Below are 14,196 nucleotides of genomic sequence, written 5' to 3'. Positions count from 1 at the left end.
ATCCACAGTGACATTTTCTTTTTAAATGTGTCCTATTATGCTTTTCCTTTTTCCTGACCTGCAACTGTTGTTACATTGTTTAATTCTCATGTTAAACAATGCTAACGCGTCAGATAATGGAAATTTGTGCAGTAGGAAGCGAGCCCTGAAAGCAGTTTTTGATTTTACGGTGGGCTAGGTGGGAGGAGGGTCGGGGGTGCAGTAAATTCCATAGACCGTTTCCAAGAACACACTGCTGGAAGAGGCGCAGAGGCTGGAAGATCTAGAAAGGTTTCGTGCATAGCTGCTCTGGAGGAGTCCAGAAGTCACTACAAAAGTCCCAAAAATTAGTAGAATAGTTCTAAGTTTGTTTTTGTCCCGCAGGGATGGCTGTCACATTTATGGGGTGTCATTTCACAAACTTGGCCTCTTGTCCCAATTTGAATAATAAACTTTTGCATACTACTGTATGAAAATCCTCCAATTATTATTTAATACTACTTTGCGGAAATTCACAAAATTCAAACCGTGATGTGGCAAGGAATGACTGTATAAGGAATCAGTGTGAAATATCCTCATTTCTGGCCTTCATGCATTCATCCATCCATTCATGAATCCATACCTGTCAATGCGTCTGACCACTGCCCCCCCCACGGCTTCGCAGCTGCATCTCCAGGCCCCCTCCTTCTCAAAAACTGTCTTCTGTCCTTCCTCTCTGCTTGCCTACGCTGGCGCCACAAGGTGGTAATATTTTTCAAGGTATGTATGGCTACACAACAGTTCAACTATCAAAAGGAGGTGGAATACACTTGCAATTCCCGCATGACAGCATGCTAATTGCCGTCGGACTGGAGGGTTGGTTGCATTGAGGAAGTGCGCCACTGCTGCAGGCAGGATCATATGCCGGATACGGATGTGGTGTTTTGGTCCCATTGCAGCTGAGTCACCCCGTGCATACACACGCAGACCGAAGGGGAAACGCACCTCACATCATTAGCATTTATTAATTCAGCCTCCAGGGTGTTCCAGCCTCCTGGGTGTTCTAATTCGAGCAAAATGGTGTTACTGAATTCCAATATTGCTGTCTTCATTAAGTTGGCTCGCTATACAAAGCTATTCAGTCACAGGTGACATATAAGTGGGGCCGTATGTATATACAGTGGTGACGTGGGTTAGCGTCGTGAATCCGTTCCAGAAGGTCTGACTCAAACCAAAACTGACTCTAACCAAGGCAAGTTTGACCATAGAAAATATTAATAATATATAACTCAAATATTTTAACACTTTACAATTTTTATAGACAATAATTATACTTTTACATACAGAAAGTGATGCAAAAATAATTACAAATGAACTTTTAAGATAACTTTTTCACCACTTTTTTAGCTCCAGCATGCATTATTTGTATTTAGTGTTAAAATACATAATGCGGTTCTCACGGAAATACATGTACAGGCTTTAATGGCTTTTCAAAGGCTCCCAAAGCCTGCTCTGCATCATGTCATGGAAACAAATGAGCATCCTGGCTGTGCAGTCGCAGGGCAACCCCACTGCCTGCATGACTACAGCAGGTGGGCAAATCTGATTTTCAAGGATGAGAACCACAGGATGACTGAGGCACTGGGATTGGTTAGAGTCTTGTATCTTCTTCTTGCATTGGTTGAGGAATATCAAGGTGTAAGGTGTAAGCAGATGCTGCATGTCGACAAATGAATGAGACTGATTAGAATTATCACATGCATGAAAAATATTGTTGTGAAAATGAGAAAGCCTGCTCTAGATGCCATAAATACTTTGGTTGGGAGACATTTGGAATTTTGCCAGCACTGCAGCGGTTTTTGCTTTTTGTCTTTCTGGTATCAGGCTGTAAAGTTGTTGCATTAAAGAGTATTTTACTTCTAGTTTTATTTACGAGTGAACATATAATTTATCAAGAATTACATTGATTCATTCATTCATTTTCTACTGGCAAACCTTATGAGGGTAGCGGGGGTGCTGGAGCCTATCCCAGCTGTCTTCGGGCGAGAGAATGGGTACACCCTGGTTTGGTCGCCAGCCAATCACAGGGCACATATAGACAAACAACCATTCACACTAACATTCATAACTATGGACAATTTGGAGTTGCCAATTAACCTAGCATGTTTTTGGAATGTGGGAGGAAATCGGAGTACCCGGAGAAAACCCACACATTCACGGGGAGAACATGCAAACTCCTCACAGAGATGTCCGAGGGTGGAAGCGAACTCTGGTGTCCTAGCTGTGAGGCCTGCGCACTAACCACTTGACCACCATGCAGCTCTTTGAAAATAATGACAGGTAATTTAATCAGACGAACAGAGGGAGAGCCAGCAGTGTCTGGACTTCACAGAGGCTGAAGGCAAGTCAGAATTTGCTGAGAGGGATCCCTCTCCTCCATTCCCATCCACAGTAGTACTGTGAGATAATATTGGAGTTCAACATTTTGTAGGCCCCTTGCAAATAGAAGAATGAAGTGAGGGACCAGTTAATGCCATGATTGCTTCATGGATGCAGGAAGTTTTGTTGACTATGCATGGCCACGTGGGAGCAATACACGTTGCACGTACCATGTTGTACACTAGATGTACATGTGGTAGTTTGACATTCCGTGCCAATGCACACCATTTTCAATCATGAATTGTGTGCTAAATGCGTAACTTATGCCTAAACGGATTTCAAGCACTTTCAGTTGTGCCATCAAAGTGACACATATTGCTACAGCAAAATTTGTGCAAGCGTCAAGGTGGCTTAACTGCATTTGTAGAAATGTATTAGCGCCATGGAAAAAAAAGTTATCGTCTTTGCTTCAAATCAACTCCCCTTTCCCCTTCCTGCTCCAATTGCATCGCAAACTCGACAACTCCTGTCTTTGTTGAACAGTCAAACTCGCTCACAGGGACTCAATCAAGACTGGTGTTTTCTGTGGATGCGCTTTGTTTTTGAGTGACTTGAGGGAATTGAGTACCCGAGTCAGTCACTGAAGCGACTCAGGTACATTTTTGGTGAAAAAAAATTATTAATTCTTAGCAGCACTGAATTATAGTCAAAATAATTGCACTGTATGGCTAAAAATATGCATAAGATGCTCAGTTTGGAGTCTTGAGGAAACAAAATAGCTGTAGCTTTTGTACTGTAAATTACTACGGTTGCTCTTGCACACTTCATTGTCATTTTTTAGAATTAAAAGTATTACAAGTAATTCGAAGTATATATATTTTTTGCCATCAGGTACAGGTAATTTTTTCAAGAGACCTTTGAGCTCTTTTAGTCTCGAACCTTTAGGACTGCTTTGAATGGGGCATTCTGAAGCTGTACTCCAGAAGAACTGATAAGTTGACTCATGAGGTTTGGTTTTGTTTGGATATTGTCTGCTACGGGGGGGCCAAATCTGTACTCTTGAAATGGTAGTGGTGTTTAATAGGCGCCGGAACCGGTACTTAGCCTATCCCAGCCTATCCCAAGAGGCGGGGTACACCCTGGAATGGTCGCCAACCAATCTCAGTGAATGTGAATGGTTGTTTGTCTAAATGTGCCCTGTGATTGGCTGGCAAACAGTCCAGGGGGACAGCCAATCATTCATTCATTCATTCATTCATTTTCTACCGCTTATCCTCACTGTTGGAGCCTATCTCAGCTGTCTTTGGCCGAGAGGCGGGGTACACCCTGGACTGGTTGCCAGCCAATCACAGGGCACATATAGACAAACAACCATTCACACTCACATTCATACCTAAGGACAATTAGGAGTCGCCAATTAACCTAGCATGTTCTGGGAGGAAACCGGAGTACCCGGAGAAAACCCACGCATGCATGGAGAGAACATGCAAACTCCACACAGAGATGGCCGAGGGTGGGTGTGGCCATGCTAACCACTCGGTTGCAATGCAGCCCAGCCTCCAATTAATTTATTCCAAACTTAATAAAGTAAGAAGCTGAAAACGTACCACTTCCACACGGAATGGGAGAACTTGTTTTCACTATGTCAGACATGCCATGGCTGACTACATGCAGTGTTATAAGGTAATGTAATGTTTCACGAGTGTAGCATTACTGATGCCTAATGACCATAATACTACATATGACTTGTCTTTCAGTATTTTTTTACTCATAATAATAATAATTATTAATCATGATAGACTGAGGGAGCACTAACTAAATTAATAGTAACTAATACATTTGTAACATTCAATAGTGACTATTGAATGGGAAAAACTGCTTATTTCATATCAACATGAAGTTTCTTTGATCTGGTTACTACCATAACCGTCGACAGCATATCGCGTATCAATACCCACCCCGAGCTAACTGTTGGTTGTTGCTGCTGTAAGGCTTCACTGAAACAGTTGTCATCAAACAATTTGTGGTTGAAACACCTTCGCTGACTCCGATGAATCTGCCAGCAGTAAAACTGATTTATTGTCTGTAGCGCTATTGGTTTGAGTTGCTTAATGCAGTTGCCATGGTTACAAAGTCACGTGCTCAGGCTGCAGTCATTTGCATTGGTATTTCTATTCTCAGCTGAGGCTTGCGGTTGATTTTCTGTCAGGTGCATTTAATCAGCATGAACGATTCAATTGTGCTGCAAAGTCTTTCCATTTAATTTATTAGGATGAAAGTGAACGGGGGAAAAAAAACTAGCACAATAAAACAGAAAATAAAAACCACACTGATGAAAATGTTGAGAACCTTTATTGTAATTCTTGTTGATTTACGCCTTATGTACAGTAAATATCCCTATTGAAACTAAAGTTGCTGACCAATACACATACAGCGGAACTTGTTGATTGACTGGTGTGGACGTAACTGGTTGTCGACATAACCAAACTGCATAACTGCAAATAATGCAGGTTGCTTTTACTTGAGATTGTGGTTTGTCGCTAAATTTCATTGGTCATGTACCTGTGTACCTTGCACAATTACAACAATGAAGACTTTAATCTCTCATCTGTCCATTATGTCATTTAATCTCTAGTCTGTATTTTGGGTATGTGCTAATCCCATAATTTCCTTGTCCCTCTCTCTTTGCAGACCATGCAAGCAGCACGGTGCCCGACAGATGAGCTGTCACTGACAAATTGTGCTGTGGTCAGCGAGAAGGATCTGCAGTCCGGACAGTGAGTCACCATCATTATTACACCCCCTCATCTCTGTCTTTCAGTGTTGATACACAGCAGACACCACCCATTTTTTTTATTGTTAGCAATCGGGTGTAGGGTTTCGGGATTATTATTGTTTTAGGTTCATTCATTCATTTTCTACCGCTTTTTCCTCACTAGGGTCGCGGGGGGTGCTGGAGCCTATCCCAGCTGTCTTCGGGCGAGAGGCGGGGTACACCCTGGACGAGTCGCCAGCCAATTACAGGGCACATATAGACAAACAACCATTCACACTCACATTCATACCTATGGACAATTTGGAGTCGACAATTAACCTAGCATGTTTTTGTCGGAGAAAACCCACGCATGCACGGGGAGAACATGCAAACTCCACACAGAGATGGCCGAGAGTGGAATTGAACTCGGGTCTCCTAGCTGTGAGGTCTGCGTGCTAACCACTCCCACACCCACCTGTTTTAGGTTCATTTATTTATCATTTATGATTTAGTTTATAAGGTATACACAAGGAGGCTGCATGGCGACCGAGTGGTTAGCATGCAGGCCACACAGCTCGGAGACCCGTGTTCAATTCCACCCTCAGCCATCTGTGTGTGGAGTTTCCATGTTCTCCCCGTGTGTGCGTGGATTTTTGCTAGGTTAACTCCAAATTGACTCCAAATTGTCCATAGGTATGAATGTGAGTGTGAATGGTTGTTTGTCTATATGTGCCCTGTGATTGGCTGGCCACCAGTCCAGAGTGTACCCCGCCTCTCGGCCGAAGACAGCTGGCATAGGCTCCAGCACCCCCAGCGACCCTCGTGAGGATAAGCGGCATAGAAAATAGATGGAAAAGGATGCTATACCCAAGGATTGAATGAAGGTAATTGTCTCTCCACAGACATGTGACTGTGAAGACCACACCCAACCACAAATTTGTGTTTACGGTCAAGACCCACCACACGGTGGCGCCTGGTTCAATTGCTTTCAGTCTCCCACAGGTACCCACACAAGCATACTCTGTACACCTATACACCAACCATATCTTAACCACTTCTTATATATAGTCCAGTCCAGTCTCAAGGTCCCTCAATACCCAACAGTGACATCACCTTCATCACCTTGACTACTTGTTGAGGAAATAATCTTTCTTTTATTTGTCTTGTAGCGAAAATGGGCGGGTCTCTCCATTGGCCAGGAGGTGGAAGGTATTTTGTTTATTATCAAGTTGACCACACAAGTTACCTAAGCATGCTTTGCTGTGTGTAGTGCATATTGTGTATCATTTGAAAGTCAATACCACCAAAGACCTAACTAAATGCTAACATTGTAAACACTAAAATATAATAACAATCAATGTGTGTGCCTATAGTGTCCAATTACAACTTTGACAAGTCCAAGCAGTGCATCGGTGCCATGACAATCGAAATCGACTTCCTGCAGAAGAAGAGCACCGACTCCTCACCTTATGACTCCGACAAGATGGCTGCCGAGTTCATCCAGCAGTTCAACAGCCAGGGCTTCTCAGTCACACAGCAGGTTTGCTGTTTAGTGATGCCTGCGTGCTTACGCCCACGAACAAACAGGAAGCATGGATTTGGATGTGCTGTCTTTTTTGTTGTTGTTGTTTCAGCTGGTGTTCAGTTTCTGTGACAAACTCTTTGGACTGGTTGTCAAAGATATTGAGGCCATGGATGCCAGCATCTTGAAAGGTGAAGCAGCCTCTGGAAAGAAACCACAGAAGGTAGGTTTGCAACTGCAGAAATAGTGTGTGTGTGTGTGTGTGTGTGTGTATGTACTACCTTCACCAGTAGTGTTTTGGTAGCTGGATTTCATAGACTAAAGACTGCCATGGGTCACACTCTGTAGGTATGGAAAAAAGTAGGGACAGTGTAAAGATTCATTTATAGACATTAGTTTAGGCCATTTATTCATTACTCTATGGTCCTTTTTGTATCGCTGTTCTGCACAAGGTCTGCACGGTGTTCAAGTGGTTAGCGCACAGGCCACACAGCTAGGAGGCACGAGTTCGATTCCACCCTTAACCATCTCTGTTGGAGTTTGCCTATTCTCTTATGTGTGGGTTTTCTCCGGGTACTCCGGTTTCCTTCCACATTCCAAAAACATGCTAGGTTAATTGGCGACTCCAAATTGTCCATAGGTATGAATGTGAGCGTGAATGGTTGTTTGTCTATATGTGCCCTGTGATTGGCTGGCGACCAGTCCAGGGCGTACCCTGCCTCTCGCCCAAAGACAGCTGGGATAGGCTCCAGCACCCCTGCAATCCCTGTAGAAAATGAATGAATGAGTGTTCTGTATAAATTGCAAGGAGAGGTTAAGTGAGGAGGGACTAACAGAGCGAGCACAATACCTGTCTAAATAGGGAATGCCGGGATTCACACTCGATCCTCACTCCTCCTGCCACTGTTGTGTACCTTTTTTCCCTCCCACTCTCAAAAAACATACATTTTACACATCACACAGGACAATGATGCCTTCAGCAAGTCATCTAATGAGACACCATACCTACTATGCTCATTTTGGCCCTTTGTATTGAGTTGTGGACTCCCATAGAGCAGGCACACACAATAACCCACACAGAAAGATCTTCCAGAATCTGCACCTATTCCAGACGTATTTCCCTGGATTTATGTTTTATTTATTTATTTATTTGTTATTCCACCCATGGCCCGTCTCCGGGCACACCTCCTTCGGTGTGATTGGTCACACTCCCAAGACAAAACTGTGCAGCAGAGCGAGGAGCAGGGCAGGCCTACAGCTTGTACCCAGGAACGCCTATAAAAGGAAGGCTCACTGTGATGTCACAGTGATGTGATACCATGAAAGGTCCATCTTCACGGCTTTCCGATACAGCTTTTTTGCTAGTTGCTTATACTTTTCAGTGTTTTATGTACTTCATCTTATTGTACATGTGTATAGTGACAATAAATGGCATTCAATAGCGCTATGGTGCAATTATGTTTTCATGTCGACTTTTAACACATTGGGCCAAAATCACAAAGTATAATGTGTATAATGCACATATGAAATGTCAAATTTAGCAAGAACAGCGTATTCGCAGCGTCTTAAAAAGTACAAAATGCAACCTCTTGAAAAAATGATAACATCCTTGAGGGAAATGTCAGGCCAACGTTGGCTTTTCAAAGCCATCATGTGCCTCTTGGCATGACTTGGTGGCACTGTAGGCTCACCTTTCTCACCTCCCTCTGCTGTTCATGCTGTAATTTTTCCGCCAATAGGGAGATGATGTCATGCTTCATTGCCTGTTTACTTTCGCTGCCTTCCTGCGCCAAAGGTCAAAAGCTCTTCTAAGAGTTTGAGACTAATTTGTCTTCTTTTTCTTTGGGCAGATTGACATTGGACTCCTGGTGGGTAACAGCCAGGTGATTTTTGAGAAGGCAGAGAGTTCATCCTTGACACTTGTTGGTACGTTACTTATTTAAAAAGAAGAAAAGATTTCAATTAAGAGGCGTAATATATACATTTGTTTATTTCTTAGAATTATATAATGATTATGTTAGGAAACTGAAGTACCTAGTACCTCCACAAGATGGCAGTAGGACCACTTTACAACCATAAGACCTAATACAAATACACTTATATTGACCGTAATAACTAAAGTATCATGTAAGTGTGGTAAGTTGATGGTAAAAGTAATGAATGTACAGTTTATCACAACAAAGTGGAGTACTTTGGAGCATCATATATTCCTTCTATCTTCTTATGTTTTTTTTAAGGCAAGGCAAAAACCAAGGAGGCACGTCAAACAATCATCAACCCAGATTGGAACTTTGAGAAAATGGGAATTGGAGGTCTGGATAAAGAATTCTCTGACATTTTCCGCAGAGCCTTTGCTTCTCGAGTCTTCCCTCCTGACATTGTGGAGCAGATGGGTGAGAATTCCCCTTTTTAACGTACATTGTGTACACTGTATTGGTATGAACTTAATTTTTGCACTGTGATTGTGTCCAGGTTGCAAGCACGTGAAGGGAATCCTGCTCTTTGGACCTCCAGGCTGTGGTAAAACCCTCATGGCCAGACAGATTGGTAAAATGCTGAATGCCCGCGAGCCAAAGATTGTCAACGGTCCAGAAATCCTAAACAAGTATGTAGGAGAGTCAGAGGCCAACATCCGCAAGTTGTTTGCTGAGGCAGAGGAGGAGCAGAAGCGGGTGTGCAACTATGCTTTATATCGTATTTTCCACACTATAAGGAGCACTTAAAAGGCTTTCATTTTCTCATGCATCATTTATTTTTTTGATACCTTATAATACGGTGCGCCGTATGTATAGGTGAACTACAGAAATAGCCCCCCGTAATTGAGACTGCGCCTTATAATTTGGTTCGTCTTATGGTGCGGAAAATATGGCAATTTCAATATTAAAGAGAGAATATACAACATGGGATTTAACAATTGTGACAATACCGACTCCAGCTGGGAGCCAACAGCGGCCTGCATATCATCATCTTTGATGAGTTGGATGCCATTTGCAAGCAGAGAGGCACAGGCGCGAGCAGCACAGGCGTACACGACACTGTGGTCAACCAGCTCCTGTCCAAGATTGATGGTGTGGAGCAACTTAATAATATATTGGTCATTGGTGAGTAATGCTGTTGATGTGACATCGCCCCATTCATTTTTCCTTATCTCTTTATGAACGTACAGTTGCTTGAAATCCTAGAAAGAGTCCCATCTTGTGGACATGACAATCCCTTCCCTTTATTGTTGTTAATCTTGTCAAATGCCAAATGTGCTAAAGTGGAACCCGTTTAAGTAAGTTCAGGTATCATTCAGATGCTATCTGATACTGGTGCCAAAATGAGGCTTTTTTTCCTCCTTATAACTCAGGCTGTCAAATGATTGAATTTTAAAAATCAAATTAATCACAGGTCAATAATTAAGCAATCAAGATTAATTAATCAAGATTAATTAATGATTAATTAATGATTAATTAATCAAGATTATTTAGTCAAATGCAATCAATCAGGTATGGAAGCTGTGCTAACTTTTTGGATGATTAATTAATTAATTAATCATGATACATTTTTTTGCTCTGTGTGAAATATGCCAATTGTTACCGTGTTTTATGAAATAATGTGTTTAGATAGCACACAATTGAAAATCTATTTGCCTAAGACCAGTCTCTTTAATAGTAGCACAAGATTTGAATCACACTTTAACTGGGTTATTATTAACTATGAAGAGTTGCCTTCACATACACCAAGTAATTTAAGTCAAATTCACATTTTGAGTGTAGATGTATTTTCTGGGATTTACAAGCGTACTTAAATGCATCAAAATGTACTTCCGCACATTAGTGGGTAATAACAATATACACTGATTTTGTTTTGTTTGTCTTTATGTTTATTTTGACCAGACATACATGCATAATTAAGACATTATTGTCATTTTCGGAGTGTCCATGAATGGATCTGGTTTATTTCTTGTGACATACAGCCACTTAGGCGAGGGGTATAGATGAGCTCAAAGTCTGTATGTGCTTTGGAGACTTGTGTGCGAAATGTGTGCTATGTCTCTTGTTGCATAATTTGTGTTTAACTTCATTTGATGTTTTTATTATGCTTTGTATTTGGGGCAGCCAGAGACCGGATGAAAAGAGACAGAGGAGGGATTTGAGAGAGACAACAACACCGATTCGCAGTAGACTTGGTGGAAAACAATGTAAACGAACTGCCATTTGTTCAAAAATATTACATTATCAATCATTCACCTCATGTGTGTATGTGTCCAGAGAAAGTCACATTTAAAGGTGCAAGCAATGGGTATTGTCGACAACTACTGACTGTAGGTTGACATGAGACAACCAATATGAGACCAATGACACCTAAACGGGTTCCACTTTAATTGTAGGGTATACCAGCCTGCATATTTCAGTGCTTCCTCTCTTTCTCTGTAACACCACTATTTCTGTTCTCACTAGGGATGACCAACAGACCTGACCTGATTGATGATGCCCTCATGAGGCCTGGCAGATTTGAAGTCAAAATGGAAATTGGTGAGTCTTGAAGATCTGTTCTTTTAAGCTAACTGTAAATTCCGGTGTATAAACCGCATCTACTAAATTTAAAAGAAAAAACACATTTATACATATATGAGCCTCAAGTGTCAAAGCAGCATAGGAATGTGATGAATGTGCTGCAATGCTGTGTCTGTCCACCAGAGGGAGCCAAAGGAACTCAGAGCTCAGAGGGAGGCTGATGTGATTGCAGCCTTTAAGAGTCATTTTTTTAATTTTAAACTCATATTGGTACATGGTACACGTAAAAACCCACCTCTTCTGTTTTTAATCTGTTTTTAATGTCTAACTTTTTATACCTGACTGCTGTGCCCCACTTTTACCATGTTTTAGCTGTGTATAAACGAATGAATGTTGTATTTTAATGTATCTTTTACTCTGTTTACTTGCTTTCATTCAACTCAATTTTTTCTGTAAAGCGTCTTTGAGTATTTTGAAAAGCGCTATACAAATAAAATGTATTATTATTATTATTATGTTTGTATATTTTGCAGGTATATATGTTGAGTGTTAAGTTGCTGTGTGATGAACGATTAGTGTTTTTTGTAAGATGACACTGTAAGTCAGACTGTTACGTTGTTATACTGTTTAACATACTGACCTGCAATTTCCAATGGGTTGACAAGCTCGTTGTGAGTGCACTGAAGGCTTGTGATTGGCTCCTGCCAAAGAAAGAGATACCTAGTTGCCATTAGTGCGCCCAGTATGTTAAATGCTGAAGGTTCCACTTTTTAGGTTTTTAGGCCTAAGTCCCTCCACGTTAACTAAAGCATGCCACCAAAGCATGGTTCACAGTGTTGTCCAATGTTCTTTTAATGAAGGAAATTCAGTTCTGATTTCTGCTATTAAAGCCCCCTTCACTCACCTGTCACGTCTGTCATCATCATTTTCCGCCCAGGTCTTCCTGATGAGAAAGGTCGTGTTCAGATTCTCACTATTCACACGAACAAGATGCGGAGCTTCAACCTGCTGGCTGGCGATGTCAACATACCGGAGTTGGCAGCTGAAACCAAGAACTACAGCGGTGCAGAGCTGGAGGGGCTGGTCAGGGCCGCACAGTCCACTGCCATGAACCGACACATCAAGGTCAGTCTAGAAGGTGTCCACATTGTTTGTTTGTTTGTTTCGGCTTTTTCCTGATTACGGACTCGCCACGATGTAACATGCAATAATTAGTGCACCGAAAGATGCTACACAAAAAGATTTTCTTTAGCTTAAATATTTTTTTTCCCAAACAGTGCCTAACACGGTTAGTTAAACAGTAACTTATCAGAAAAGACATTCAATGCAGTTTTCATCTTCCTCCTTTGCACTTAAACCACTGAAGTCGTCTTCTTCAGTGTCAGAATTGATCAGCCTCATAATTTCTTCGTCACACACCTTGTCAGTCTCAGTCTCTCTTTTCATTATTCCATTATTCTATCACGCAGTACTCCAGCCTTTCGGTGATAATGGATTTTTTGACACTGCCTCCCGCTGTCAGGATCCACTGACAGACTTGAGTAAAAGTTGCTATATCCATTGCCTTTAACTTGAAAGCTGCATCCTATATAGCAGAATCTGTTTGATGCTCAGTTATGATTTAAAAATATATCCATCAAGGGAGTTGTAGCCTACAGTGGTTCTCACATCCCTGCCTGTTTGATTTTTCATGTGCCCTCTTTTACCAGGCTACATCCACGGTTGAGGTGGACATGGAGAGGGCAGAGAAGCTGCAGGTCACAAGGGATGACTTCATGGGATCGCTCAACAATGATATTAAACCCGTGCGTATGACCGACTACAATGGCTGTGAGTTATAGTTGATTTCTTCAACAGTGAATAAATGATTCCTTTTGTTTTCGCCAGGCATTCGGTACAAACCAGGAGGATTACTCCAGCTACATCATGAACGGCATCATCAAATGGGGTGACCCAGTTACCCACGTACTGGATGATGGAGAGCTGCTGGTACAGCAGACCAAGAACAGCGATCGCACACCGCTGGTGGCTGTCTTACTCGAGGGTAAGCCACAGCAACACAATCTTCTAATGATGAGCATGTTTAGCTGGTTCTACGTACAGAAAAACACAAAACTCTGATTTAGAGGAATATTTGCATTAAAAGAAGAGAACTAGTATGACGATATTGTATGAAGTCGCTCCAATGTATGAGTTGCATACACCAATATCGCATTTACCAATATTTATGATGGAGAGCAAGCTTTTTTTTAGAAGTGTCCTAACATTATATTCACAAGAGAAGAAGACAAAGCCATCTGGACGCCTTCTGGTGTGTAGAAACTAGGACTGTCAAAGGTAACGCGTTAATTACGTGTTAACAGAAGTTTCCTTTGACGGCGGCAATTTTTTTGATGCGCGATTAACGTGCACTCCTCCTGTTTGACCCTCGGCCTCCACTATAGTTTGGTTGAAGCACGGTAACTCTGTAGCCATAAGCTGGAACAAATATTGATGGGACATGGAGAAAGAAAATAGTATTTATATTTATGATATGACAGTATTGTAATAAAACAATATTTACTGTAATATAATTATTAATTTTTTTGTGTGTGTTTTAAAAGAGAAATTAAATTATTATTGAGTTTGCAATTTTGATTAAATGTTTTATGACGATTGCCCTATGTTTTATGTATTTTCATTTGTATTTCATGAAGGAAAGGTGCATTGAGGCAAAGCCTTAATAATAATCCTTTCTGAATGTTCCTAAATCGTCTTTTTTACTCACAAACATTTAGAATTTAAAACCAGTATCATAGATAAACAAATCTTTTTTTGAGCTTCCACTGTAATAAAAAAAAAAACATGTTTGTTGTCAGTGTGAGAGGTCTCACTCGCTCACATTTTGTATTTGCTGAATGTTTGTGGGCGGGTTTAAGAGCTAATATGCTAATAATATAGAAAATAGTAATACAAAAATATGATTGCTGACTGTATTGTTTTAAATAACGCCCCTGATTCCGAAATTGATATCCATATACATCAAATGTTGATGTAATTATTGTTGTGGTTGCACATCAAATCGTTTACCACAAAGAGATTTC

At 41.3% G+C, this 14,196-nt stretch overlaps 1 protein-coding gene across 3 annotated transcripts in view; it reads left to right on the top strand.

Moving 5' to 3' along the window:
- Positions 1–14,196, top strand: part of LOC131103034 (vesicle-fusing ATPase) — a 33,905-nt gene that overhangs the window by 11,704 nt on the left and 8,005 nt on the right. For 2 of the 3 annotated variants that reach the window (XM_058048884.1, XM_058048882.1), the window contains exons 2-15: positions 721–738; positions 5,029–5,114; positions 5,995–6,094; positions 6,262–6,301; positions 6,466–6,632; positions 6,727–6,837; positions 8,465–8,540; positions 8,852–9,007; positions 9,087–9,286; positions 9,550–9,715; positions 11,057–11,131; positions 12,051–12,238; positions 12,823–12,918; positions 13,001–13,157. In XM_058048884.1, the coding sequence (XP_057904867.1) occupies positions 721–738; positions 5,029–5,114; positions 5,995–6,094; positions 6,262–6,301; positions 6,466–6,632; positions 6,727–6,837; positions 8,465–8,540; positions 8,852–9,007; positions 9,087–9,286; positions 9,550–9,715; positions 11,057–11,131; positions 12,051–12,238; positions 12,823–12,918; positions 13,001–13,157 (1,636 nt within the window). The remainder of the gene's footprint in view (positions 1–720; positions 739–5,028; positions 5,115–5,994; positions 6,095–6,261; positions 6,302–6,465; positions 6,633–6,726; positions 6,838–8,464; positions 8,541–8,851; positions 9,008–9,086; positions 9,287–9,549; positions 9,716–11,056; positions 11,132–12,050; positions 12,239–12,822; positions 12,919–13,000; positions 13,158–14,196) is intronic. The other variant, XM_058048885.1, reaches the window with a different exon arrangement.

Source organism: Doryrhamphus excisus, chromosome 15 (assembly GCF_030265055.1).
Source record: "Doryrhamphus excisus isolate RoL2022-K1 chromosome 15, RoL_Dexc_1.0, whole genome shotgun sequence".
Classification (NCBI taxonomy): Eukaryota; Metazoa; Chordata; class Actinopteri; order Syngnathiformes; family Syngnathidae; genus Doryrhamphus; species Doryrhamphus excisus.
This window is presented reverse-complemented; position numbering and strand designations above follow the sequence as displayed.